This window comes from Mytilus galloprovincialis, chromosome 1 (assembly GCF_965363235.1).
Source record: "Mytilus galloprovincialis chromosome 1, xbMytGall1.hap1.1, whole genome shotgun sequence".
Lineage (NCBI taxonomy): Eukaryota > Metazoa > Mollusca > Bivalvia > Mytilida > Mytilidae > Mytilus > Mytilus galloprovincialis.
The window spans coordinates 35,014,524-35,041,529 of NC_134838.1; the positions used below are offsets into that span (position 1 = coordinate 35,014,524).

At 31.6% G+C, this 27,006-nt stretch overlaps 2 protein-coding genes across 2 annotated transcripts; one reads left to right on the plus strand and one right to left on the minus strand.

The window, feature by feature from the left end:
• Positions 1–5,414: 5,414 nt before the first annotated feature.
• LOC143072672 (transmembrane protein 53-like) lies at positions 5,415–12,016 on the minus strand. Its single transcript, XM_076247733.1, has 2 exons — positions 11,792–12,016; positions 5,415–6,196 (listed from the first exon to the last, which is right to left on the minus strand). The coding sequence occupies exons 1-2, from the start codon at positions 12,007–12,009 to the stop codon at positions 5,536–5,538; spliced, it is 879 nt and encodes a 292-aa protein (XP_076103848.1). The 5' UTR covers positions 12,010–12,016; the 3' UTR covers positions 5,415–5,535.
• An 80-nt stretch (positions 12,017–12,096) lies between these two features.
• Positions 12,097–26,002, plus strand: LOC143072667 (armadillo-like helical domain containing protein 1). The gene is made up of 12 exons (XM_076247721.1): positions 12,097–12,436; positions 15,120–15,188; positions 16,002–16,168; positions 17,067–17,263; positions 17,770–17,854; positions 19,188–19,307; positions 19,969–20,041; positions 20,552–20,597; positions 21,196–21,279; positions 22,471–22,548; positions 23,658–23,739; positions 25,848–26,002. Exons 1-12 carry the CDS (start codon positions 12,231–12,233, stop codon positions 25,865–25,867), a joined length of 1,227 nt encoding a protein of 408 aa, XP_076103836.1. The 5' UTR covers positions 12,097–12,230; the 3' UTR covers positions 25,868–26,002.
• The last annotated feature ends 1,004 nt before the right edge of the window (positions 26,003–27,006 follow it).

The window sequence follows — 27,006 nt, forward strand, 5'->3', positions numbered from 1 at the left end:
ATATACAAGTGTAATTTACGGTACCCATAAATACATGCTAGTGTTTCCAGGCATTGGACAAGATTGTATTTTCTGGCAATGTTTATAACAATGATCCTATCTGAAGTTCAGTAAAGGATGGTATGTTCTGCTCTCTGTCAAAAGGTAATAGTGCTTTTTTGAATATCCATTTCCTGAGGTTTTTTCCAGTAAAATCATATTCAAGTTGCAGCATTAGTTTCAGAGAAGATGACAAAAAGGTGATTTTTTCCACAGGAATAAAGCCTAGCTGATATCATTCAGCCAAGGTATGACATACAATAGCATGAAATGGAGAATCATAGAACAACCTTTCTTCATTACTGTAAAATTCAAGAGCATTCATTGTAGTTTCAATGTCACCAAATTAATAATAATTTTTTTTTAAAAGAGAACCTCTCAACTATTATTCCTGTCAAAGGCCCATTTGTTTTATTCCAAAAACTAGATTTTGCTGATGACTTAGTATTAATGTCCAATATACTCCAAACTAGTCAAGATAAGTCCTGAAGAAAAAGAAAGATGATATTACTTAGACTGCACTCAACTGGACCCCAGAAAGTAAAAGAAAGAGAGGAAGAAAGGGAGACAACTGTAGAGATAGAAGCTAGTTAACATCAACAGACAAATCTACTTCAACCATCAAAAAAGGATGATCTTCTTTGCTGGAAATTGCTGCTCTACACACCAATGGCAATTAGTATCCTACCCAATCTTAAAACAACTTGAAATAATCAGAAACAAGAATGTGTCCATAGTACACGGGTGCCCCACTCGCACTATCATTTTCAATATTCAGTGGACCGTAAAATTGGGGTCAAAACTTTAATTTGGCATTTAAATTAGAAAGATCATATCATGGGGAACATGTGCACTAAGTTTAAAGTTGATTGGACTTCAACTTCATCAAAAACTACCTTGACCAAAAACTTAAACCTGAAGTGGAACGAACGGACGAACGAACGGACGTACAGACCAGAAAACATAATGCCCCTCTACTATCGTAGGTGGGGCATAAAATGAAATGAATATTTTTCTAAGGTAAATCTATCTCTTTTTTTTTTGAAAATAGTCCTGTATGACTATTCACAATTTAAAGCAGTCCTGTATGACTATTCACAATTAAAAGCAGCTAACATGTATCTTCATCAATACAAATTTGTTTTATGAAGGACAACCTGTTACAATAAAAAAGATTTAAATGGACAAACAATAAATTGAACTCCTGAAATCTTAAGATAAAACTTTATTAAATAAATTTGTAAGCAATACATATACGTATATACAAATAACAAATTTCATATAACTCCTTCATGCTACACGGTAAACTTAAATTTTGTCTCAATATGTATTATTTTTGGAATGTTATTATATACATTAACATACTGTTATATTTAATGGTATAACGGATATTTATCCTGCAATTGGGTGTCCTACTATACAGATACAGCCCTACAGATATCGCTATGCTGTATCTGTATACTATACAGATATCGCTTTAAAGCTCCGCCCACTGCCGGACTGAGTATTGTTTGAACCTGTGTGACCTCAGAATGTGTATTCCAGTTGCATTCCAATGACGATGACAATTGTCGATTTCAAAACTTGAATGTGTATGATTGTGTTACAAAATCAACCATGTCAATTTCAGCATGCATGTTTAGTGACTGTCAAGTCTGAAGCGTAGGACAACTCGTACACTTCTGTTTCAAATTTGACAATGTTTTGTTATTTGTTTTTACTGTTGAAATTAGTTGTTATGTTAAAATAGATAATTATTCACCTTGAGCGATGTATTATTGTTGACCATTTGAGATTCTTTTTTGCGAACCCGTCTTCAGCGTAATGTGTGATTTTGATATTACTACGCGGGCCTCAAGGGTTTACAAATCGAAAATAAATGCTAAATATGTTAGTTTTTGTGTCTTTCAAAACACAAACAATATACAGAATTAATTGCAGGATAAAGACAATAACTGTTTAGTGTCTTTAAATATCAGCTGTATTTGTACTCGGCTCGAAACAGGTGTAGTAGCTCGCTAAAAGCTCGCATACACCTTGTTTCCTAGCCTCGTACAAATACAGCTGATATTTAAAGACACTAAACAGTTATTGTCTATGTACATTATTGTGCATTTTTAATGTATATGTACATTGAAATTAACTACAAATATTTTTTTCTTTTGTATGCGATTGCCCTCGAGACAGATTAATGTACATGATGTATAGAAAGTTATATTTTCTTTAGAAACAAAATATGATACTATAACTATTATTATAAGGTGTTCAATATGAACCTGGTATCTTTTGAAGATTAAATTAATATAGAGGGAAAAAAGTTTTTGTCATAGAGAGATTTCTTAAAATATTGATATATGAAGAAAATAGGAGTTTCCTATTTCAAAAACAGGAAAAACTCAATTATTTGAAGGACAATCATTAAATGACATAAGTTATTCACTTTTCATATCTGTAAGTGTAAAGTCCAGAAAGGTGTCCTTATATCCTTATATTACTTGTTGCATCTTCTAGCATAAATTAATACATGTATATGGAGATAAAAATACATACACGAGGGTTACTGTACCATACACCATCAGAGGTGGATTCAGAGTGTGTGTGTGTGGGGGAGGGGAGGCCTCCCACCCTTTTCTGGGGGAAAATTAGGTTGATTATATAGGGAATCACTGAAGCATGACCAGAGAGAGCCCCTCTTAGGCAGTCAGTGGGCCCCCACTTATGCAAATTTCTGGATCCGCCACTGACCATTTCAATTCTTTCAATTTTCACCAAAAAAATTATTAGGTTTAACCGTTTTATATACTTGGAATGGTGAATATAACTATCAAACACATGTTAATAATTATTATTTAAATCTTCAGAAATGTACTGCTATTGAAACATTGACTTCCCTCAGATGGTAATTTGTCAGCTTTTCTGTGTGTTTCAGAAATTTAATATGGCACAGTGCAAGTGTGAATGGAAAAATTGTGATGGAATAAAAATCTAACAAACCTGGAAGGAATAAAATATTACCTATTCTGCTGGAAAACATTAATATTTAATACACCAAATCATGATAGAACTTGTATACGAGAAAGTTTAATTTACAAATCAGAATGCACGGAAATAAAAAAAAAAATAAAAAAAATAATAAACATCACTCAATCATCTCACTAATTTTTCACATGCCTAACAAATAGCCAATGGAAATGCAGCAGAAATATTTTCCCATGATGCTGGATAAGCTTATCAAATTAATAAGGGTTCTGAAACTATTGTGGAGAGTTACTTTATGTTTGTGGAGAAAGAAAATAAATTGTACATTGCGATAGAAGTGTTGGCAATTTACAAATGTGCTAATGAATCTATCAGCTACAACAATAATAAGGTGCTTCTAACTGGAGTAGAAAGTGGAATATTCAAACTAATGTGACTTTATTTTATATAATTATATTGTATGAATATCAAGTTAAAATTTCATATAATTATAAATGCAGATTTAATCTACCAAATTAAAGCTAAAGTGATTCTGAAACAAATTGAAATATAAAGCATAAAATTCTTAAGAAATAATTGATGCAAGCTATACTTTATTGGTTGTTTTAACATGGGTAGGCATTATTATATTCGTGATTATTTTTGCCAGAGCGATAGTGAGGGCTAAATAACATGAATGTAATGCCTACCATGTTAAAACAACCAATAAAGTATAGCTTGCATCAATTATTTTGATTCTAATTAAGACAATTAAGGTCATTTTTATGTCCGATGTGTATAAGGGTAAAGCGATTGTATAGGCTCTTCCGTGAACTTCCCTTTTTTGTTTGTAAAAAAGCAAACAGCTAATACTGTGATTTTTCAGAGGGAGGAGTTTTGGAACAGCAGGCATGAACGGTTGTCGTATCTAGGTCAAATATGTCAATTTCGGAATGCAACACATTACAGTCATAATAAATGAATTAGTAACAACATGTGCATCATTTAAGAACTTGGAAGAGTTTTAAGTTTATGAAATATATTAAATCCATGCTAATTTGATAAAATTCATTATTTTGCTGTAGTCAATATGTACGCATGTGCATAAAAAAAATTATTGGATTTAGAGCATGGGTTTATTCATAAAGCGAAAGAAGCACGTCATGTTAGAATAAACAGTAAATGACAAAATGTGTAATTAATATGCACATATATATATAAATAAAGTAAAAATGGCTATCAGCCCTGTAATTAAAACAATAACAAACTAACAGTAAACATAAATACTTTGAAAAAAACTCACGAGTCTCAAAACAATTTATATGAAAATGCAAAAATAAATCAAAGCACTACAAGTAACATAAAAAACTGAAATGCTGTCAACACACTAGAAAATATAATACTATGATTGAAAAATAAAATACTGGATAGACACATAAGAGAGAAGGTTAAAACAATTCAAATGATCCCAATTTTGAAAAAACTCATCCTTTTTGTCCATAGTGAGTTCAAAGTTTGTCCATGGTGAGTCCAAAGTTCTGAAAAACTGTAATATGAACAAAGTTAACATTTGTTTAAAGATTTACATTTTTTGTAGTTCACTTAAAATTACCATTTAGATCTTCTGGTCAAAACAAAATGGAGAGTTTAAGATAACAAAGTAGCTTGAATTTGGAATTATCTATTTTGGAAATTTTGACTCGTTTCAATTCATGGAACCATCTTACTTAGTGAGTAACCTACATGTACACTGGAGCTTACATCTCCTAAATATGTGTACTGTCACTTTTTTATCATCATCAAATCTAAGGGAAGATATATTATCAGTGCTTACTTGTACAATCTGTAGTTTGTTACAATGGATTGGTAAATGGTTCCATAATCAATGCTGTTTCAATATCTTCTTTATAAAATATGATTAGCATAATATACAATGTTGTTTAAATGGTACTGTATAAAATATGCTCAATATGAGAAGTACATTATGTATTTCTACTGTAAATATTTTAGCACCTACATTTGTACATTATATTTTTTTTTTATTATGTTTATTAAATAATACATTGTATAATCAAATGATATGAAACTGCTACATGTATAATAAACAAGATCTGCATAACATATTTTTAAACTTGATTTAAAAAAATTGTTTTGGATTAAGCTAGAAACCAACTTTTCTTGTATTGGGTATCAGAAACGATTGTTGCAGATTATAAAATAAGCAGAGCTATCATCTATGGTTTGCATTTAGCTTTGAATTATAAACAAGTCTAATATCATGAATATGTATAATGTAAAACAACAAATCAATAATACAGAGAAAAAAAATCAAATATCATTTTTAAGAGAAAATCCTCAAATAGTAAGCTTCAAATTAAACTATGGGTGGTACATTTATGTACATGTAGCAGTTTATCTTTTTAAAAATGATGAACAATTGCAAATGTGTGACAGATATAAACTAAATTAAAATAAAAAATAAATGCATGAATAACTCTTATGTAGGCAAATCTAGCATGTTAAGAACAGGTTAATCTATCATCTATATTTGTCTATAAAACTGTAACAATTGGCAATATAGCTCTCTCTGTATTTCACTAAGTGTTGACAATGATTTGAATCGTCCCAACACTGTGACTCTACTGAAACTTTCAACACTTCTGATCTGTACTTCATAACTTCTTCAGAATCAGTATAAGGTATGACTTTATCAACCTTAGAATAGAGGAAAAGTTGTGGCCATCTAGATTTGTCATCTTTCATCCTTCCATAGAGAGTATGAGGAGTCCCGGCATAATTCTTTCCATAGTATGTGGAACATATCATTGTTTTAATAGCAGTAAGGAAGAGATATACTAATATATATATGTAAGTAGTATGTAGAAAGAGTCCTGTTTTCCCACTTGCCAAAGCAAAAGCATAGGCAGCTCTTGTAATTCTTCTTTTTCCTGGTGCACTATCTAATACACATCCCCTTATTTGCAAATTGTTGAATCTTTCGTATTCACCGGAACAAAGGATATCAGATATCTGGGAGTAAACAAAGCAGCCATTATTGCTGAACACATGGAAAAACACTGGGCTTTCTTCTAAGTTGTAATCTGGTACAAGATCCAATAATTTGACAGCTATATTACGTAGTTCTACAGGGTTGAAATAAGTTATGTCTGTTGGTGCTGTGTACCTGATAGTGATGCATCTGCAAATAAAAAATAGGTTTTATTTTTCAGTTTAATAAATAAAACTAGAGGTTCTAAAGAACCTGTGTTGCTCACCTACATGTACGTATACATATTCAACAAAAGACACTCTCATTGTAAACAAGAACATGAAGAATAGAATCCATGATAAAAAATCTCCATTATGTTAAACTTGAATTGCTGAAGTAATTTTTATGTCTGTTTAGATTTTCACTATCTTCTCTGTAGTTTTTGCTCAGAACACAAAAGAGGGTAAACAAATCCTCATTTAAGGGAAATCACTCCAATGAAGTGTGGCAGTCTACAGTACTATAAAACTAAATCAGCAATACATGATAAAGTAAAACTTTGATGTCAAGTAATCATAGCGTCAGTAGCCATGTAGCGAGGACAAAATACATCAAATATAAACCAAAGATGTTGGAATTTCAAATAAAGCAAATACTATGTTAGATGTAGATAAAGTTGTCTTGTTAGTACATGTACCTATTACCTATTTCCTGGAAAACGAAGCAGAAGTTATTAAATAATGGCAGGTTCATAAAAATTTTAATTCATGCATCTTTTTGCAAGACCCTTTTGCTATCTAAGATTTGATGAGTACTCATTTGGGACATCTAATTGCTTCTGACTTCAAATTCCTGTGTTGCTTTTTGAAAAATGTGAATTGTACCTCAATTGACCAATTGGATATTTAGGTCAACATCAGTTACCACTTTAAGATTTGTTAGTCCAAATGGACAGAAACAGACTACATATGAACATAACAAAAAGAAGATTTAACAGATGAAAAGTTGGAAATTATAAGCAGGAAAAGTATTAGTTTTAAGGTTTTTCTAACAAATTGCAGCATGAAGTGTCAGAATCATACATGTCTGATAGCATCACTTGACTGAGTAGTCACCAAACCATCTTGAATTGAGGTATAATCCACCAATTAATGGTAATTCCTGACATATCAAATTAGTTATAAAAACAAGAAATTGTCAATAGAACACGGATGCAACACTCACACTATCATTTTCTATGTTCAGTAGACCATGTTGGTGTCAAAACTTAACTTTACATCTGGATACGACTGCAGAGGTCCAGACCTGAACAGTTAGGGCAAAATGGACACAATATTCGCACTTGATACAGGTCTGAATTTGGATTTTAATTAAATATTTGACACACAATAAGTTTCTGACACAGAATAACTGTAGTCAAAGAACTTAGAATTAGTTATATGATTTGAATTTATATGCTATTTATAAAAAAATTTATATTAAATATTTTGCTTTTGCGCAATACACTATGCTGTTGCAAATTGCCCCCCCTCCTTTTTTTCTTTTGTACAATACACTTTGCTGATGTGTTTAAATTTCATGGATTTCTGTCTGCTTATGCTTAAGTTATTGTCTGTAAACCAACTGTCTTCGGACAATGCAGACGACGACAACGTGATACCAATATACGACCGCAACACAAATTCATTAACAGGATACTGAATTCAAATACATCTTTATTTTTATTCCTTATAATGATTTTTATATTGGGGGCGGATCGACTTAGGACGAATCAACCTGGGAAGGATTTACTTGGGGTTGGATTGAAATGAAAGCAAAACATTTTGCAGCAGGCGGGTAGCTCCATATACGTCAACATGCAGTTGTGTGCACATCAATTTGGCATGCAAAATAAAGAATTTATGAATTCAATTTTTAAAGGAAACACACTGAATATTCATTTGTAGGCATTTGGTTTCAAATTGAAAGTTTTATTGGAGATGACAAAGCCGGACAGTACCTTGCATCCATATAAGATTTGAATGTGTTATTGCTTTTGTAGTTTCTTAGCACATTTAGAGAGAAGTGTATCTGTCAAAATACCTGCAAGACATTGAATATTTTATGTTAGAGGCTACAAAAGAATGTAGAAGTGTTATTGAGTTGTTACAAGCTGAACGAAGCGATGAGTTTTGTTTGGAAACAGACGTACCAATCAGCTTTAGATTTAACTGAACACTTTGATATTGTTGAAAATATGACAAGGCTATGTGGTTGACAGACTACCAGAGCCAACCAGACTGCAAACACGCCCAAAAAAAGTATTGGAAAGGTTCCTTATATATTACATTCATAGACCACATGATAATGAACTGGAGTCATCAGAAAATCGCTTCTTTGTGCAGTAGCTGCTTCCTCATGTAGGAAATACAACAAAACGCCTGACATGTAATTAGGCCAGACTTTTTATTTTATCTGTTTAACGAGAAAATTTGTAAATAAACAGCTGCACCATGAGTGCATGATACGTCCGCTGTCTTGTGTGGAAGTTTTATGCAATAATCATATATTGTTTTTGAGATACAGCAGGACATGTGAAACCCCCCCCTCTTTTTCTTTTACAAAAAACTAAATATCACCTAAATAAAACTTTGAATCAAAACCAAAAAGTATACAGACTGACAGATCTTTAGATTAATATAACAAAGAAGTGTGTAAAGTTTTAAGCAATAATCATAAACTGTTTTTGAGATATGGCGACACATGTTAAAAAACCCTCCCCCTTTTTACAATAATCATAAATTGGTTTTGAGATATGACGCGACGTGTATTGTAAATGAAAAAACCTCCCCCTTTTTTTACAAAATACTCACTAACTCAAAAAATTTTTTTGCATCATCACCAAAAAGTATACAGATCATTAGATTAATACATGTATACAAAGAAGTGTGTACAGTTTTAAGCAATAATCATAAATTGTTTTTGAGATACAGTGCGACATGTGAAAACCCCCCCCCCCTGTTTTAGTTACAAATTGCCGTAACTTAAAAAGACTTAATCTTATTCTCACCAAAAAGTATACAGATCATTTGACCATCATAAGAAACAACTACATTAAGTTTCATGAAATTTGGATAAGTCGTTCTCAAGTTACGGTGTGACATGTTTACGCCGGACGGACAGACAGACGCTGGACATTTGTATACCATAATACATCCCGTCAAAATTTTGACAGGCGTATAAAAATTAGGGTCGAGGGGACAAAAAAAAAAAGGGAAAAATTGGTCAAGTGGACATTAAAATTGAAACCATTATTATAAGTGACCTTTGTTTTTTTTTGAGAACAGACCAGTATATTAACCCTTCTATTAATATAAACATAAACACTATGTTTGGATTCTGTATTTCCTCTAATATAGGTCAATGGCAATAGGCAAATATATCAACCTCACTGCATATTCACTATTTATGTATACCATATACCTTGTCACCCAGTCAGGAACCTCTTAGTGTATGCAGAGATATATATACATGTGTATATATATGTCTCTGGTGTAATAGTCACAGAGTTGAGCAACTTTAACTTATAAATTGAAATAATGCATATATATACATATACATGGAAATATATACATTAATCAAGAAGATCTAACCAAAAGTATGTGAATGCGACTCAAGGTTGGCAAAAAAGTGGTCAATACTAGTATTGACCATGCCAGTGGTAAATACCGGGAAGTACCGGCAAATACTGGTCGATTGAAATTTTGAGTGGTCATTACTTTAAAAAACACTCTCTACCTGGTCAATTACTAACAAATAATAATTAAATATAGAAAGTGTTCAAATTATTTTTAAAGCCTTCATTTCTTTTTCTACTATTACATGAAAATTCTTAAATAAACATGCATGTACAGTGTTCTACATTGATTAATGAGTACATAAAGCTATAGTGTAAGATAAAAACTGTTTTGTCCCTGCAAAAAACTTTCCATTCCCAGCATGAAGAAGGTTTTTTCCCCTCACAGTTGAATAGACAGGAAATATTTTATTGTTTAAAGGAGTCTTCAAATATCACTTTCATTATTTTCAACCATGTTTTGTCAACATTTATTGGGGGCTGTTGTTTAAGTAATTAAACTTTCACACCTAGTAATGCCAGGTGACAGGAAAAAAGACACATGTAACTTCATTTACCTGTAGTTTTATTTACCTTTGATTTAAATTACCTGTAAAAATCATACATTTTGAATAAAATATATTAATTTTGAAATAATATGTAATTTTTTATCATGTTTATATATTTAAAGTATGCAATATCATAATTCATAATGACAAAAATCAGTAGGAATATGTGTTATAAATGAATATAAAATAACATATTCATTAATTTATATAAGCTGACACATGCATAAAGATTAAAGTTTAAATATATTTGACTTTTCATCAAGTTTTTACTTCAATTAAAAGTAAAAACAACTATGAAAAATTCAATTGACCAGTATTTGCCAGTATTGACCACTTGGGGAGTATTGTCCAGGGCAGTAAAAACCGGTATATACCAATGGTAATTACCGGGGGTGGTATTTACCGCCCAACCTTGGAATGCGTGTGGAATGCATAATTTTTTGTCTGTCAGCAGTGCTATTTATGCGTCTGTAGTCATTATCGCAAAATTCTGGATTTCGATCATAGCTGGTCTGATTCCGATGAAATCTGGACTTTGAATCGTAGTTTACTTCAGGCTAATTTCATCAAGTTCTGATGAAGTTATAACCGATTTTGTCAAAAGTTAGAAATGAAGTATGAAAAACATGCCACCAGCTTTAAAAAAAAATTTGAAGAAAATATATCATTCATGCCTTGAATTTCTTTACTTAATTTTAAATGAAAATTGCTGTTTCATCAACTTGGTGAAAATTAAATATTACCGATCACGAGAGTGACTGAAAGCGAGTATCGTAGACAACAGATTTTATTTTGTTCTGAGGATTTTGAAACAGTCAGTGGGAAAAATAAAATTAAAAGTAAGAAGCACTAGTTACTTTTATTTTTATTATGAAATCTGGAAAGGTGGAGTTGGCTGATCTCGTTAAACATGACGTCATAATACAAAATATCTGATGCCACAATGGCAAAGTTATTGTTGTATGACATTAATTGTTCAATCAGGACAGGTTCTCAGGTCAGCCGGGACAGAAATCCAAATACTGATGAGGTGTATAATTTCTAGCTACGCCCTAGTCCAAATAATTATGACGTCTGGCGAGGCTATTTTAATTTTTTTCTGGGACGCCTTCCTACGATATCATAATGTAAATCAAACGTTCCGGAAATTCCAGTCCATTAAATTTTACCGATTTTAATATTTTATATTCACCGGAAGTTTTTTGGTGGTTGTGGGAAATCTCGTTGAATCAAAATAAATATTTTCCCACTTCAAATGGAATCGTATCTTATTTTATCATTTCTTTTGGATATTTCTGGAAATATTTTACATCAATAAGCACAAAAAAAGGACTTTGTAATAACGTAAAAATTTCTAACATGCAATGAAAATTTCAAGTCAAAATAAGGTTTCAAAGTTCACCCCAAAATTAGCTCTCAAACTCCAGATGTAAAAAATGGCTTCGGCGTTATGACGTTGTAGGAAGGCGTCCCAGAAAAAAATTAAAATAGCCTTGCCAGACGTCATAATTATTTGGGACTAGCTACGCCCCTGAAAAGGCCACCTAACAAATTATATTGCCTTCAAAAATTTATCACATTGTTTTCTAATTGAAATCACGTAATCTGTCCCTGACACTGGTTTTTTTCCAGAAATCTCACCCTTTTTTTTCATAAAATGTACTGTATTTTGCCAGGTATTTGTCTTTGCAACCTGCCCAACCCAGTAAATACACGACTGTTTCAGGTTCTTTCGATTCTTCGTCAAATCTGAGATCATCGAAATCATCGAAATCATCCACAGGTCCTGCAGCGTCATCAAGATTTCCATTTCTTGATGTTGGAAAAGTAATATCGTACTCAAAATCGTCCTCCTCCATTTTGATCTTGACGAAAAAGTATTTTTACATTCTTAATTTTCATTGGCTTATGACTTTAAATTGACCCAATGAAAATTGATTTTATATAATCGAGTCCTTATGAAAAATGGCGATGTAGCAACATGTAAACAACTTATTTTTGAATGAGTCTATAGTTTGAATTTGGTCGTGTTTGACATCATTTAGTGTTCTTAATGCAAATAATATAGACACATTTTATAATGGGGTCTTCAAAGCAACAGTCGGCCATTTCAAAGGTCACAAATCTTCTACAGGAATGGGATAAAGGAAGTAAAGTTGTCAGAGCAAAGATTTTGATTGACTTTGTTAGACAGAACCAAAATAAAACAGGACCTGAATTGGAACAAGAGTTTGCACAGGCTGCTAGTTTATTTTTAACAAGACTTACTGCTTGGCTTAGATTGACGTATCCTTTTTCATTGGTGTAGAATGTTCGCATCTTGGTACCACCCACAATCCCATGTTTTTTATACTTTTAGATCTTATAATAATTATATACCTTGTAATACACCTTATTGCTATTTGTCCGCCATTACTGGATATCACACAGGTTCCTGTAAAAATTTGACGTCATAAAACAAAATATCTGACGCCACAATGGAAAAGTGATTGTTGTATGCGTCAAAAGTTCTAGCGGCCGGGATTAGTGATAAGGTGTATATCATATGTTCTAGCCCTGCTTAAAGTTAAAGTGTAAATAATTATATCCTACTAAAGAGACATTAATCTAGTGGATACAGTGTGTTGTATATAAATTTTCCTTTTTATTGGTGGAGGACTTTAGAAAAGTTATATATACATGTATATGAATCCATGACAAATCTCCCCACTGGCAAATCGCCCCACCCCTAATCGCCCCACTTTTTCACAAAATCGCCCCACTTTCTAAAAAATCGCCCCAATCTTGTTTACCAACTCGCCCCACTAATAAAAAAGTGTAAAATCACATTGCAAATAGGTTGGATAACATGCCCAACTTATGAAAAGGGTTAAAATTTTGCTGAAATAAGCTCTGCCAACTCGCCCCACTCATGACAAATAGACTGATAAACCACAATGAATTTATTAGTGCCAACTTGCCCCACTTATGAAAAAGATGCAATCCCGTTGTATGTCTATGTCCCTGTCCCACTTCAATACCTATGAAAACCTTAGTGAAGGGCTATCAAATCAAATTAATGTTAATTAAAATCTAAAATTGTATGATTATGATACAATTAACAGGTTTCTTTTCAATTGTTATACAAATAACTAAGCTTACAAGTATAAAGTTATTCTCCAATAATGATACGAAAATGTATTTGCAATTATCATGTTTATATTTTAAGAATTTCAAACCTCATTTGATTTAAAAGGTATTGGTTTAATAAATTTCTTTTTTTTTTCTGTATTCTGTGTAGATTAGTTTTCATTTAAGTGGGGCTAGTTGGTAGAACTGAAAATTATATATTGAAGTAGAATTTCAATAAGTGGGGCGAGTTGACAGGGGCAAAGTTAACGGAATTTAACCCTTTTCACAAGTGAGGCGATTTTTTAAAAAGTGGGGCGAGTTGGTAAACCAGATTGGGGCGATTTTTTTTAAAGTGGGGCGGGTTGGTGAAAAAGTGGGGCGATTTGGTGTGGGCGTTTTGCCAGTGGGACGATTTGTCCTGCTTCCCATGTATATATATATATTTTTAAAAATTTTTTTTTTTTTATATACAGTATATTAGATATCCGTGTGTATATATATTCTTGGTGGAGGATAAATACTACTCCCAATAAGTGGAGTTGTGCCTTAATTGGCAGAAGTTAGATGCATACAGATACAGATTGGTGCCCATTCACAAATACTGTCTGAATATATATATGATGCAGGGCGATGTGATGTGGTGGTAAATTTATGGGGGATATCTTTACGACGAATAACAGTATTAATTCTTGGCTAATGTTGTTAGCTCTAATTTTTGGGTGAATGACGATAAAATGAACACTTTATTTTAGATGATAAAAAAATTAACTGATTTTGATGAATCTCATTAAATATTTTCCAAAAATAACGATAACAATAATTATCTGAGACCTCTGTTTGATCTCAACAAGGATTTGTATAGTAGTCTTACTATACAAATCCTGGATCACAATAAGGTAATAACTATAAAGTGGCCTATTCCTAGGTCTATTTATTTACCTTGATGTAAATGACTAACCACAATAACAAAATAGACATGTCCTTCACTGGAATGCTGGAAAAGTTTGTCTATTATGTGCACCTGCTTTATTATGTCATTTACCAGATAGAGGGGATTGCCTGTATATATGCACCTGCATTATTTAAGTCTTCATGATCGTCCTTATGCAGGATAAACCTAATTGCATGAAAGATGTTCACTTATCCAATTTAGTTTTTGACAGAAATGCAACGACCTCAAAAACAGTTTATTACCAGACTTGATGTTACATATTTCTGCAGTTTGACTTCAAATAAGACAATATAAAATGTACCTTCTGGCTATTTGTCCGCCATTACTGGCCATCACAGACATCATACATTTGAACCTTCAGTCTCAAGGACAAATTGTTTTTTGCTTATTTTGACAAAATTGAACCTAATTATTGGCTACTAAAAAGGAATTATTATTTCACTATTTGTACTTCATTACTTATTGAGCCAAAAAAAAATATATTAGTTTTATCATATATCTCGTAGCTAGTGCCCCTTTAAGTTTGTGAAAAATACAAATTAAAATAGGTAGACAATATAACTAGAATTCACATATATATACACATTGATCATTCAAAAAATAGTTGTTGGCAATAGAAAGAATTCAGACTCAACATTCTATACTTTCAGCATATGTTTAAGGAGGTCCACACTTACAACAGGGACAAGTCCCGGACAACCTTGACTCTAAGACTGTTAATTACAGCTTCTTCTGTGTAAAGTGCCAATATTATCAATTAATCCTTCTACCTCTGAACATGAAGGAGGTTCATGAAAGACTGAAAACTTTTCAAGTTATGAATCATACTAGGCACTGTTATATTTGTAATTGTGTGTTTTTGGCATTACTTACTTTTTAGTTGTTATTAATCCTTAATTCAGACAGATACATGATTGGAACCAGTCTGAATGAGCAGCTCAGAGCTATTTCAATATTCTTATCCGCATCAAGTGGGTCAGTATAAGTTTATTCATTTGTTAAAAGATATTTACAGTAAATTAATCATACTGTAGATTTATTATTTTTTGTTGGATAGTATCATACCAATTTACATGTATATGGATTATTTATAGCTGATTATTTGTTTTGATGAAATCAATTACTATAGATAGTTTATATTGATTAAATAAATTACATATTTTGTACTTTAAAAGTATTCAAATGCCTATTGATTTAACAAACAAAAAATATTTTGATAAAGATCATTTACAGTTTAATAAAAAAATATTATTATGCATAACATCAAAAGAATATTTAATGTTACATTACCATTGAAAATATGAGTTGTAAAATGACTGCAATACTACATTGTATTGGAAGAGATTCTAGAGAACTGTACATGTATGTGTATCTATATATATGAAAGTAAATACAATAAAATTAAATGAAAGAACAGATGTATAGGTACATTTTATAAGACTTTATTTTCATAAATCCATTTAAATTATATTGGTTAGGTATTATTAGGCCACAATTAAAAATATTTTGGTTTGCCCAAACCCTACCCAAAGGTTGAGACAGTGGGTAGGTAGGTAGGCATTTTCTTTTTCTTTTTTCAAAAAGAGAAATTGAAGTATCAGGTGTTTATTAGTCTTCATGCCTATCTGATTAAAAAAATCTTCTTCAAATCAGGACAATAAAAGAATTTGAGTAGGCAGCTTTTTTCTGGGTGGGTAGCGTTTGGGCAAACAAACCTATTCTTTGTTATGGCCTTATTAAGCAAAATGATAATTCATTTCCAAGATTCTTAATTTTTTTTATTTGTAGACATAAATTTATGGCAGAATTCATAGAAGTTGGTGGTGTACTAACTTTACTAGAAATTATAGGACTGAAGCAAGCAAAAGAAGATGACAAGTTGGAATCATTGAAATGTTTACAGTGTGTAGCTAATGCTGGAAGAAAGTATAAGGAACTTATCTGTGAAAGCTACGGTAAATGAATTTGTTGGAAGAATTAAATATAAAGATAATATAAATTAATTGCAAAAAAGCTGTTACAGGTTTTTTGTAAACAAAAACAAAAAATGATTTCAAGGTTAATACAATAAAATTTCTAATATGTAACTACACAAATAAAGACATAGACATGTTACTATCCCTAGTTTTTAGAGTTTATTTATGTAACACTTTAAGTTTAACCACACTGGAATTTAATGGAAATTGTTGGACCCTCTTATAGCATGCTATATATGCAGTATGGGTTTTGTCCACTATTGAAGGTCATTAAGTGACCAACATGTATAGTCACTAACCTTTAGTTCATTTAGTCTCTTTGGCAAACCCCATCTTCTTAGTTTTATATCTAGTTTTCAGCATAAATTACTATAGTGCTCACTGCTGTCGTCCATTGATATATTGTTTAGACAAAAAATAGATTGCACTTATTAGAAATAATAGAAATAATTAACTGCATTGAGATGAAATAGAAAACAAAACAATGTGTAATAAGGGGTATTATTGGAATAAATGCATTATACATGTATACCATGATAGAACCTAAACACATTTTTCTGAATCTACAATCAATAGTGAAAGAGGACAGAGAAATAACATGTACCAGTATTCATGTAGGTCAACCAGCATAAGTTTTGCAAATGTCTACATTTTTTCCAAAGGTAAAAAAATGACAGATTTTCTCTGGACAGGTTCTTATTAAATTCTATTCATAGAAGATCTGAAACCAAATCTAAATGTATAAATGAACAAAACATAAAAACAATGGAAATTACAAGGAATCATAACTTGGGACAGCATGACATGATGAAGTGGGATTAAACTACATAAACTACATGTACATGTAGTTTTGAGACTGCAAAATCTTTGATTGTAGGAATAAGAGCAGTAGCTGAATGTTTAGCTAAAGCCAAGTCTGAGGAAACACAGGATGCTTGTAGGAACCTGCTTCTTATGTTAGCACAAGGCAACTTTAAATTTGAAGTACAAGTTTACAAGGGACTGATAGCACTTCTTCCATGTACTTCTCCCAAAGCACAACAGATGGCAGCACAATCTCTAAGAGTTGTACAGGTAATACAATTAGATAATTTCATGATAATAATTTCATATACAGTATACTACATCTAAGCATCTCTATGATTACTCATTAGACCATTTGTGAAAAAAATCATTTTAAAGAATTTTCCTCGTTGTTGAAGGTTGTACATAGACAGGGCTGCAGATTTTCTGTGTGCTTTGGTCTAGTTGTATCTCCTTGGTAATCATACAACATCTTTTTATTTTTATACACTTTTATATAGAAATATTGTGAGTCAGGTATTTAGAATTCTTAGTCTATGTCGACGTCATGCAATTTAAACTCAGTAAAACGTATTGAGACAGATAATTTGATATATGTAGGTTCATTTTCTATTCAGCAAAAATGAACTAATTAATTAATTTATTCATAGTCATGATATTTGTTGCTTTTTACTAAAATAACTCACATTTCAAAGATAAGTATATCTTGTTTGAATTTTCTCTGATAATAGCTGAAGGTATTCAATTACATAATTTGAAACTTATTTCTGTTTTAGCCAATTGTGAAGTCAGCAAATCCCAGTATAGTTGAGCCGTTACTTAATTTATTAAAAACTTTACACCTGGAGGTACAGTATGAAGGTAATATTTGCAACCTTGATACTTATAAAGTGAAACTCTATCTCACATCGTCTTTTGTTAAAAATATCTATATGGGTGGTAGACACAAGGAAGAGCAATGAATACATGTAAAAACTAAAGTTTACTGTTTTTTATTGTCGAGCCTGCAACTTTTGTTGCAGAAAGCTCGACATAGGGATAGTGATCCGGCGGCGGCAGCTTTAGTTAACTTTTTAAAAGCTTTATATTTTAGAAGGTGGAAGACCTGGATGCTTCATACTTTGTATATAGATGCCTCATGTTACAAACTTTCCGTCAGTCACATGTCCAATTTCCTTGACCTAATTTTCATGGTTCAGTGTATACTTGAAAAAAAAGTATAAATTTTTTGTAATGTTTAATTCTCTCTTATTACAAGTAATTGGATAACTATATGTGGTATGTGCGTACCTTGCAAGGTCCTCATGCCCGTCAGACTGTTTTCACTTGACCTCGACCTTATTTCATGGATCAGTGAACAAGGTTAAGTTTTGGTGGTCAAGTCCATATCTCAGATACTATAAGCAATACGTCTAATATATTCGGTGTAAGGAAGGACTGTAAGATGTACATATCCAACTGTCAGGTGTCATCTAACCTTGACCTCATTTTCATGGTTCAGTGGTTATAGTTAAGTTTTTGTGTTTTGGTCTTTTTTTCTTATACTATATATGCAATAGATTTACTATATTTGGTGTATGGAATGATTGAAAGGTGAAAATGTCTAGCTGACAGGTGTCATCTGACCTTGACCTGATTTTCATGGTTCAGTGGTCAAAGTTAAGTTTTTGAGTTTTGGTCTATTTTTCTAATACTATATGCAATAGGTCGATCATATTTGGTTTATGGAAAATTTAAATGATCTATATGTCAGTCGCACAGGTTTTATTTGACCTTGACCTCATTTTCACGGTTCATTGCTAAGTGTTAAGTTTTTGTGTTTTTGGTCTGTTTTTCTTAATTTATAAGCAATAGGTCAACTATATTTGTTGTATGAAAGAATTGTTAGCTGTACATGTCTGCCTGGCATGGTTCATCTAACCTTGACGTCATGTTCATGGTTCATTGATCAATGTTTAGTTTTCTTGTTTAATGTTGGGTTTATGTGACAGTCGTAATAAAGCTTTATATTTAGTACTATTAACATAATATCAATGATTAGTAAAGAAGGCGAGACATTTCAGTGTGTGCACTCTTGTTTGGTCTAAGTTTTATCAGAAAATTTATTATGTTTTAAGAAAACAGTCACCATCATATTAGTTTAAATGGTTGAAATAAATGATGTCATATTATTTTTCCATTTCCATTTTTACAGCCATTGAATTGATAAAGGAATTGATGGATTATGAAGTTTCTGATTCCCTGTTGAAAGGACTTGTATTACTGCTCAGACCAGCAAAAGAAGACTTAATAAGGAAACCAGAAATATTAGATGGTATATACTTTTACAACATGCCATGTTTGAGTCTCATATTCATCATAACCATAGCAATCTATAATGAGAAATAGTTGTAGGAATAGAAAATTCTTTTTAAGCTTTCATATATTTTTTTTAGAACAAAAAACATTTTTCCTTAATCAAAGCAATGTGTTTCAAGGTCACTTTTATTTTCAAGCTGCTCTGAATTATGACTTTATAACTTTTTAACATTGCTTTAATCTTGCCACAAACACTGTTACAGAGTTATGTCCCATGCACAGTCTCAAATTGGTAAAATGGATGAATTCCAGATGAAGTTATTTTCCTATGAGCTTGAATCTTATTATTTTGTATTGTTAAAATATATACCTTTAACCTATATCATGTGCAATTTAGTGTTTGTGCAAAACAATTATTTACCATTTCAGAGATTAAGTTCAGTATTGATATTTATACCATATACAGAGATTTAGAGTTATCTCCCATGTAATGACATAATTTTGAAATTCAGAAAGAAAAACATGTCAAGTTATACTACATGTATTCAAGAGCATTTGTTTTACTTGTTGAATTTTGCACAACATAAACAGAACATAAAATTCAAAATTTTCCTATACAAATGAAACCTTACAAAATTATCAGTACCGGTATGTGTAATAAAATAATATAATTTCAGATCCTGATGTTCCCAGAATAAACGCACCACTTCCTGTATTTGTACAACAAGCCGCTGCAGCTAAAACAATAGGGTAATCATTTTATTTGATAATGTAATTCTTAAATACCATCATAATGTTAGATTTTATTGTTTAAATTTGAAGAGAATAAAATTTTAAAGATCATTATCATGATAAAACAATTGTTATATTATTTATTATAGTGAAAAAGATAGTTGAATAATAGACACATGGTATCATGATCAAAGAAAAGGCATTTTTCAAAAGGGGAGATAATTGGATGACTAACAAAAAAGAAGTTTACTTTTACATGTGTCAAATGATGAGATGATCATTTCTCCATGAGATCGAAAGTTTTATAAAAAAAATTACTCTAATTTCATCTTGGTTTTTTTGTTGTTTCAACATAAAAAATTAATGTATATCTTTATAACTTTTCAAGTGATTTTTCAAATCATTATTTATAATGATAAACAAAAACAAGATTGATTGTGAAACTTTATTTTATTTTTCAAATACCATGAGTTCTCTGAAATTGGTTAATGGTCTCATTTCCACTAACCTTTCCAATGTTCATTTCAGAATTCTTGCTAGAGAGTCAAATGAAATTGCAGAAAAGCTTATACAGGTAATTACTTAATATTTAAATTTGTTGTTTTTTTAAAAGGTGTACATTTCTCTTTGTAATGAACTTTAATTTCAGCATAATTCTGTGTTTAAAAATTAACTTCAAGTCTGGACTTTAAAGAAAATTCCAGTTTCTTGGCCACATAAAGAAGGTAAATGTTAAGTTCAATGACTTCAACAAAAAGTAAACACACTCAAAATCAAAGCAATCTATGTAATAACATTAACGGTACCAATTTTCCTGCACCAGATGCGCATTTCGACAATACATGTCTCTTCAGTGATGCTCGTGGCCAAATGTAAATCTCATGATAACAGCCATTTGTATGATTCATCAGCTTTTCTCAAAATATTGTAACATATTTTGTAACATATTTTGATACACTATTTGGTTAAACTGGCAAACAATTCACATGTACAAAAAAATCTGTATCCATATATAAAGAGTACTTTGATGAAAAACTACAGGTATTTATTACATTTCATTTGTAAACTTGGGAAATATTTTTGTTCTTTTTTTTTAAGTGAAGTTGAGTAACACACCACCTATTTTATAAAAAATACTATTGGTAAAATGGGATATGTTTTATGTATTTCAGTTGAGAGTAACACACAACCTTTTATATACCATGGGTAATATGGACTATGCTGACAGTCAAAGGCAAGCCAGTATTTCATTAGAGGTAATTTGTCTTATAACAGAACTGAATACACAAGATTAATATTCTTTTGCTTGGAAGACAGTGATTTAGCATATAATATATCCTACTTTAACCACAAAATGAGTGGAAATTAAACCGTTCTTAAAATTCCAGCATTTTCATTAGCTTGATCTAACAAGAGCCATTTCATATTCTTTTGTTAAATAGTTCATCAATATTGATGCAATAACTATTTCATTATATGGCAAAGCTTTTGTAATGATGTAAAGACCATGCAGTGACCTTTAAGCATCCGCTAGTTGCAGTAACTTCAAGTTATAAAGTTATTGATACAGTAACTGTTATATAAGTTTTTATAGGCTATTAATGATGAGAGAAATTAATATCATGGGAACCAGTTTATTAATAATTTGAATTTGTCCTGGTTTACTTTTTAATCGAATGTGGAACAATCATGGGAAATTATGATTACCGACATGAAACACAGAATATAAATAAGGGGAAACATGAGAAACGAGAAATAAAACATCAAATCACGAAAACAGGTGAAATTAAAAGCCAGAAAACATTGCACGAAAATAACCCTTACTACCCTCAAAATTATATTTGGTTGAGGTTAGCTGTATTTGCTCTAGGTGTAGTGGAGGGCCAATACAGCTGATGGAAGTCCAATATGACTGTACGATTATACAACTTTATCAATCTGATCTTGACCTTATTTTTTTGGATCTTTGGTCAACCTTGAATTTAATGGTCTTTATCTTAGAAGTACTTTCAACATAACCTCAATCTTGATAAGTACAGCATGGGGACATTTCAGCGTGTCCACTCATGTTTTATTCTTAAAATTATCAAAATTGTCAAGTCTTTTGAAAAATCTTTTTGGGCAACTGCGAGAAATCTTTATTTGAATTTTCAGCATAATTGGAAATGGGAAGGTTTTGCAAAATTGAGTATTTGAAAATGTCATTTAAAAATAATAATTTCAGAGTGCTTATGGATAATATATTGTCTTCTAATTCCAATGAACATTTTAAATGGGTGATAAAAATAAATCCCTAAAATCTAAAATGATTTGTAGTAATATTTGTATTTTGTTAATCTAAAGAAGGAAGTACAAATAGATAGCCTGTTGTAAACATTGTTTTTATGTTGATATTTTTAGGTCTGTGCCTTCTTTTTGTAATAGATAAATCTGTATATTTACTTCAGTATTTCTGCCGAACATTCCCAATTGTTGACGAGCATGTACATGAAGCCATGGGAGACAACTTGTATGATTTATTTATGGTAAGTATCTTTTCAGGTTTCTTGTTCTCTACGTTATTTGTAAGTAGCTTGAACATGAAAAATTTCATTAAAGTAGGAACATGTTATTGAAAAACAATTCACTATACATCAAGGTATGAGTTGTCTAGAATTAACATTTACTACTTCAAACCTGTTTTAAGTTATTTAATCTAATAAGAGAAATTTCAATAAATTACTGTATGTAATTGAAAAATAAGTCACTTTGCTATGCTAATTATCCAGAAATAAACATTTAGTACTTTTAACCTTGTCTTAGTTATTTAAAATATCAAGCGAGACACACTTTCCTTTAAACCATGGGTGATAATATCATTGTCATGAACAGCCTTTTTAAACTAAGTGTAAACATTGCTTTGCATAATACAATGTACTAAATAATGAGTGATACTATTTTTGTTAATCTTCATGTAATCTGGAAGTTGTTTGCATAAATATTAACAATTGACATAAATACACCTATCTTATGTTTGATTTGTTATTTAAAGGAATATCTTGAAAATGAAGAAAGCAAAAAATGATGACAATATTAAGTCTTATCTTAATAAAGCTTTGAAAAAATTTATAAACTTTTGTTTTGATTTATAGTTATAAAAAAAATACAAATAAAATAAAAGAAGTCAAAGCTGCAACTCTGAAGTTGAAAAGGTAAAAACAAACATGAAACAGCTTTGAGCTTTTATCATGTGTAAACACATTTTTGTTTTACAAACTTGTCATGAAAAAACTTGTTTGGTTTATCAAAATGTTCAGATCATTTTAGAACAACATAGGTGTTATATAGAGACAAAATTATTTTCTATATACATGTTTGGTTGTCCAATTAAAGAGTTATTGGACTTTAATTTTGAACAACTGTTACTGTGTTACAGGCTCCATAAAGTGGAGCTTCTTTTCATTTGTGAAAAAATCTGATTAGTTATTTCAGCCATAGGGACATGCTTAATTTGAGCTACAAATTACTTAAAGCAGATAGTTTAAGAGTATATATTGCTGGGTCACCTATTTATTTTTCTGAAATTGAAATTGATAATTGATGTTTACAATTCTAATTCAATTTGATTGAATTTATCTTATTGTTTAATTTGCAGTCTAATCCTGAAGCATTGTATATGCATATGAACCACATCCAAGCTGATATTCTTGTGTCTAATAAAGTCAACATTCCTAAAAGTAAGTTGAACTAAAACCTGTATTTTATAATGGGTTTGGAATCTGAGGAACTTGTAAGTTATTTTGTTTCAAGATTTAATTCAATATTTATCCCTATAAAGCCCCAGTCCCACTAGACCACGATCGCACCACGCTTACCGCGATCTAAATTAAATTCAGATTGTGGTGAGGTCGCGGTATGAGCGGCATGAAAATGTAAATTTTCGTTGCTTTCACGATGCTACTACGTCTTCTTTACGCTTCTACAACGATCCCGTTACAATATTAACACGTTCTCACCGTGCTTATTCAGCGACCTTACTACGCTTATCAAGATCTTTCTACTCTCATCACGTTCTCACTACGACCATACCACGAGTTATCCGATTGCAACACGATCTTACCACGCTTCTACTGCGATTATAGCACGTTCTTACCACGATTACAGTTACGGTCAAACCGCGATCTTACTACGCTCTCAGCAATAACGTCAACATCGTGTTCCATATTAATACAGTATCATTCCTTCAGTTTTATTTCTGATTAATACATAGATTTCTCAAAAAAAAATACAGTCATGCCACCAAAATCTACTAGAATACGTGGGCGTGGTGTTAGGGTTGATGTAGAGGCAAATGGAGCTCTGATAGTAACGAATCTTGATCAAGTAGAGATGTCGGACCGACCAATCCGACCTAAGTTACAACCTATTGCTGGTCCATAAAGCTGAAATGACGATATTTTAGTGAACGATAGCAGATATGAAACAGATGTGTCAATAGATATAGGAAGATGTGGTATGAGTGCCAATGAGACAACTCTCAATCCAAGTAACAATTTTTAAAAGTAACAATTATAAGCCAAGATACGGCCTTCAACACGGAGCCTTGGCTTACACCGAACAGCAAGATATAAAAGGCCCCCAAAATTACTAGTGTACAACCATTCAAACGGGAAAACCAACGGTCTAATCTATATGAAAACAAGAAGCATGGTTGAGCCGTTAGAGAAAACAGACAAGAAGTTCCAATTACATACAGACAAACAAAACCTGAAGAGAATTAATATATTTTATGGGAAAATGACAATGAGAATAATGGTTGTAGTATGAACGTAGTCAGGTCGTAAGAGGAGCGTGATAAGGACGGCAAAGGCGTGCTAGAATCGTACTATGGTCGTGAACAGCGTGGTATAGTCATAGTGGAAGCGTAGTTTGGTCGCGGTGAGAACGTGATGGTCGTAGTGAGGTCGTAATAACGTCGCAATGAGATCGTAGCGCAGTTTCTCCCAATAGAATCACGCTTTCGCTACGCTCTCACTACGATGGTACAGCGACCTTTGCGATCTTACTACCATCTTAGTGCGCTCTCACTACGCTTCTACTACGACCTGATTTCGCCACGACCGCACCACCATTGTTTTGAACATGTTCAAAGTTTGCCACGCTCATCACGATCTTGAAGACCTCACCACGACCGTGATACGACCTTACTGTGATCTACACGATCGTACTTTGATCATTAAAATTTGAATTATTTTCACAGATCGTAGTGCGATCGTGGCCTAGTGGGACTGGGGTATAAAACAAATCTACAGTATTTTTTTAATGCAATTTTCTGGGTTATTATACATCACTACTGTTTAAAAAGAACCAAAGATATAGTTAATAATTATTTAACCAAAAGAAACATTAAAAGATGAACCAAAAACCATCAACAGTCACCTTTTATGAGGGAGTAACTACCATATGGACTTTCACAGTTTTTTGGTTATGTCACTTTATTAATGAAAAAAAAATATGAATTTGCAGTTTCCACACTCTAACCAGAATTTGCCAAATCCAAATCTTATACATAATGCTTATAACAACTTTAAAACACAGATCAAGTTCGAATTTGAACGAAGTCATTTTCAATGTTTATGTGTTATGCCCCTTTACAAAGAAAAAATTGCCAAAATAACAGTTTTGCACACTCAGCATACAGAAACAAATGTCATATTGTTGTAAAGAAAACAAGCTATCAATAGGTTTGCATTGGTACATTTGCGCTTACAAATCTACAAGTGAGGGGATCTATGTCCATGTTCTAATTATACTATTTGATTTTATACAATGTTTTATTTTGCAGCTGTGGAAACAGTGGATTGAACAGTCAAGGAAGAAATGTGATTTTAATTCTGTGATATTTAAAAGACTACTATCTTGTTATTTTAATAAACAATTTTAATTTTTATTATGTGGCTGTTTTATTGTCTCACCTTTTATTAAAGCAAGATAAATCAATTAGTTGTTGGTATTGTTAGTGAAGACAGCATTTAACAGTTACAGTCAAAATAAAAGCTTTTTATTCCTAGATGATTAACATTGTATCTGTATAAGCTATTTGCCTACTGAAGGCCAACTCAAGGTTGATTGCCTTTTGTTGACATGATTTTGGTGTTTTCCAACATTCAGTTCTGTGATAAAAACAATTTATGAAAACCTTTGGCTGCTAAGTCACAGTCACCAGAAATTCTACAAATGCATGATTATCTGACTTTGTATGGGGTTACTTTTTTGGCTGTTTTTATTGATGTTGTACATGTTAATAATTGTTGAAATGTGTTTACAAATCATCTGAAGTGCTCACACCTTCACTGGTCTATAGTCTGGCTCATGAGGTTGTGTCCAACTATGTGACCTATAATAAATTAACACAATTTTATATAGTCAACCAATTTTCGTCTGAAACGGTCAATTTGATCTGAACTGCTCTAAAAAGACTGAACAATATATTATTAAGTCATTTCAAGCTTTTCAGTCAATTTGTAGACATTTGTAAATTCAATAATGTTCAGATAATTTGCATGTAGTCAAATTATGGTGATCTATAGTTGTTAATATTGGTGTCATTTTGTCTCTTGTGAAGAGTTGTCTAATTGGCTATCATACCACATCTTCTTTTTTATAATTAAGATCTGATCAGTTGATATTCTGACTGTCAATAGTTGTTTTTTACCTGTACACATCAACATCATACTGAACAGTTATGAATTGACTGCAAGTAAATTGTCAGCCAATTATTGAATAATCTGCAGTATATAATTATGGAAATTGAAAAAATCTGACGATGTCTGAATAATTTTAAGATTTCAAAATGACCGTTTTAGACTGAAATTCATTTACAAGTGTTTTAAATTTGCAAGCAAATCAGATTTTGTTTGTATAAAAATTTGAAGTAAGATTTGGCTTTAAACAAATATAAAGTAATTGATAGTCCTTTAAAAGCAATTAGCAGCAGGCTTATA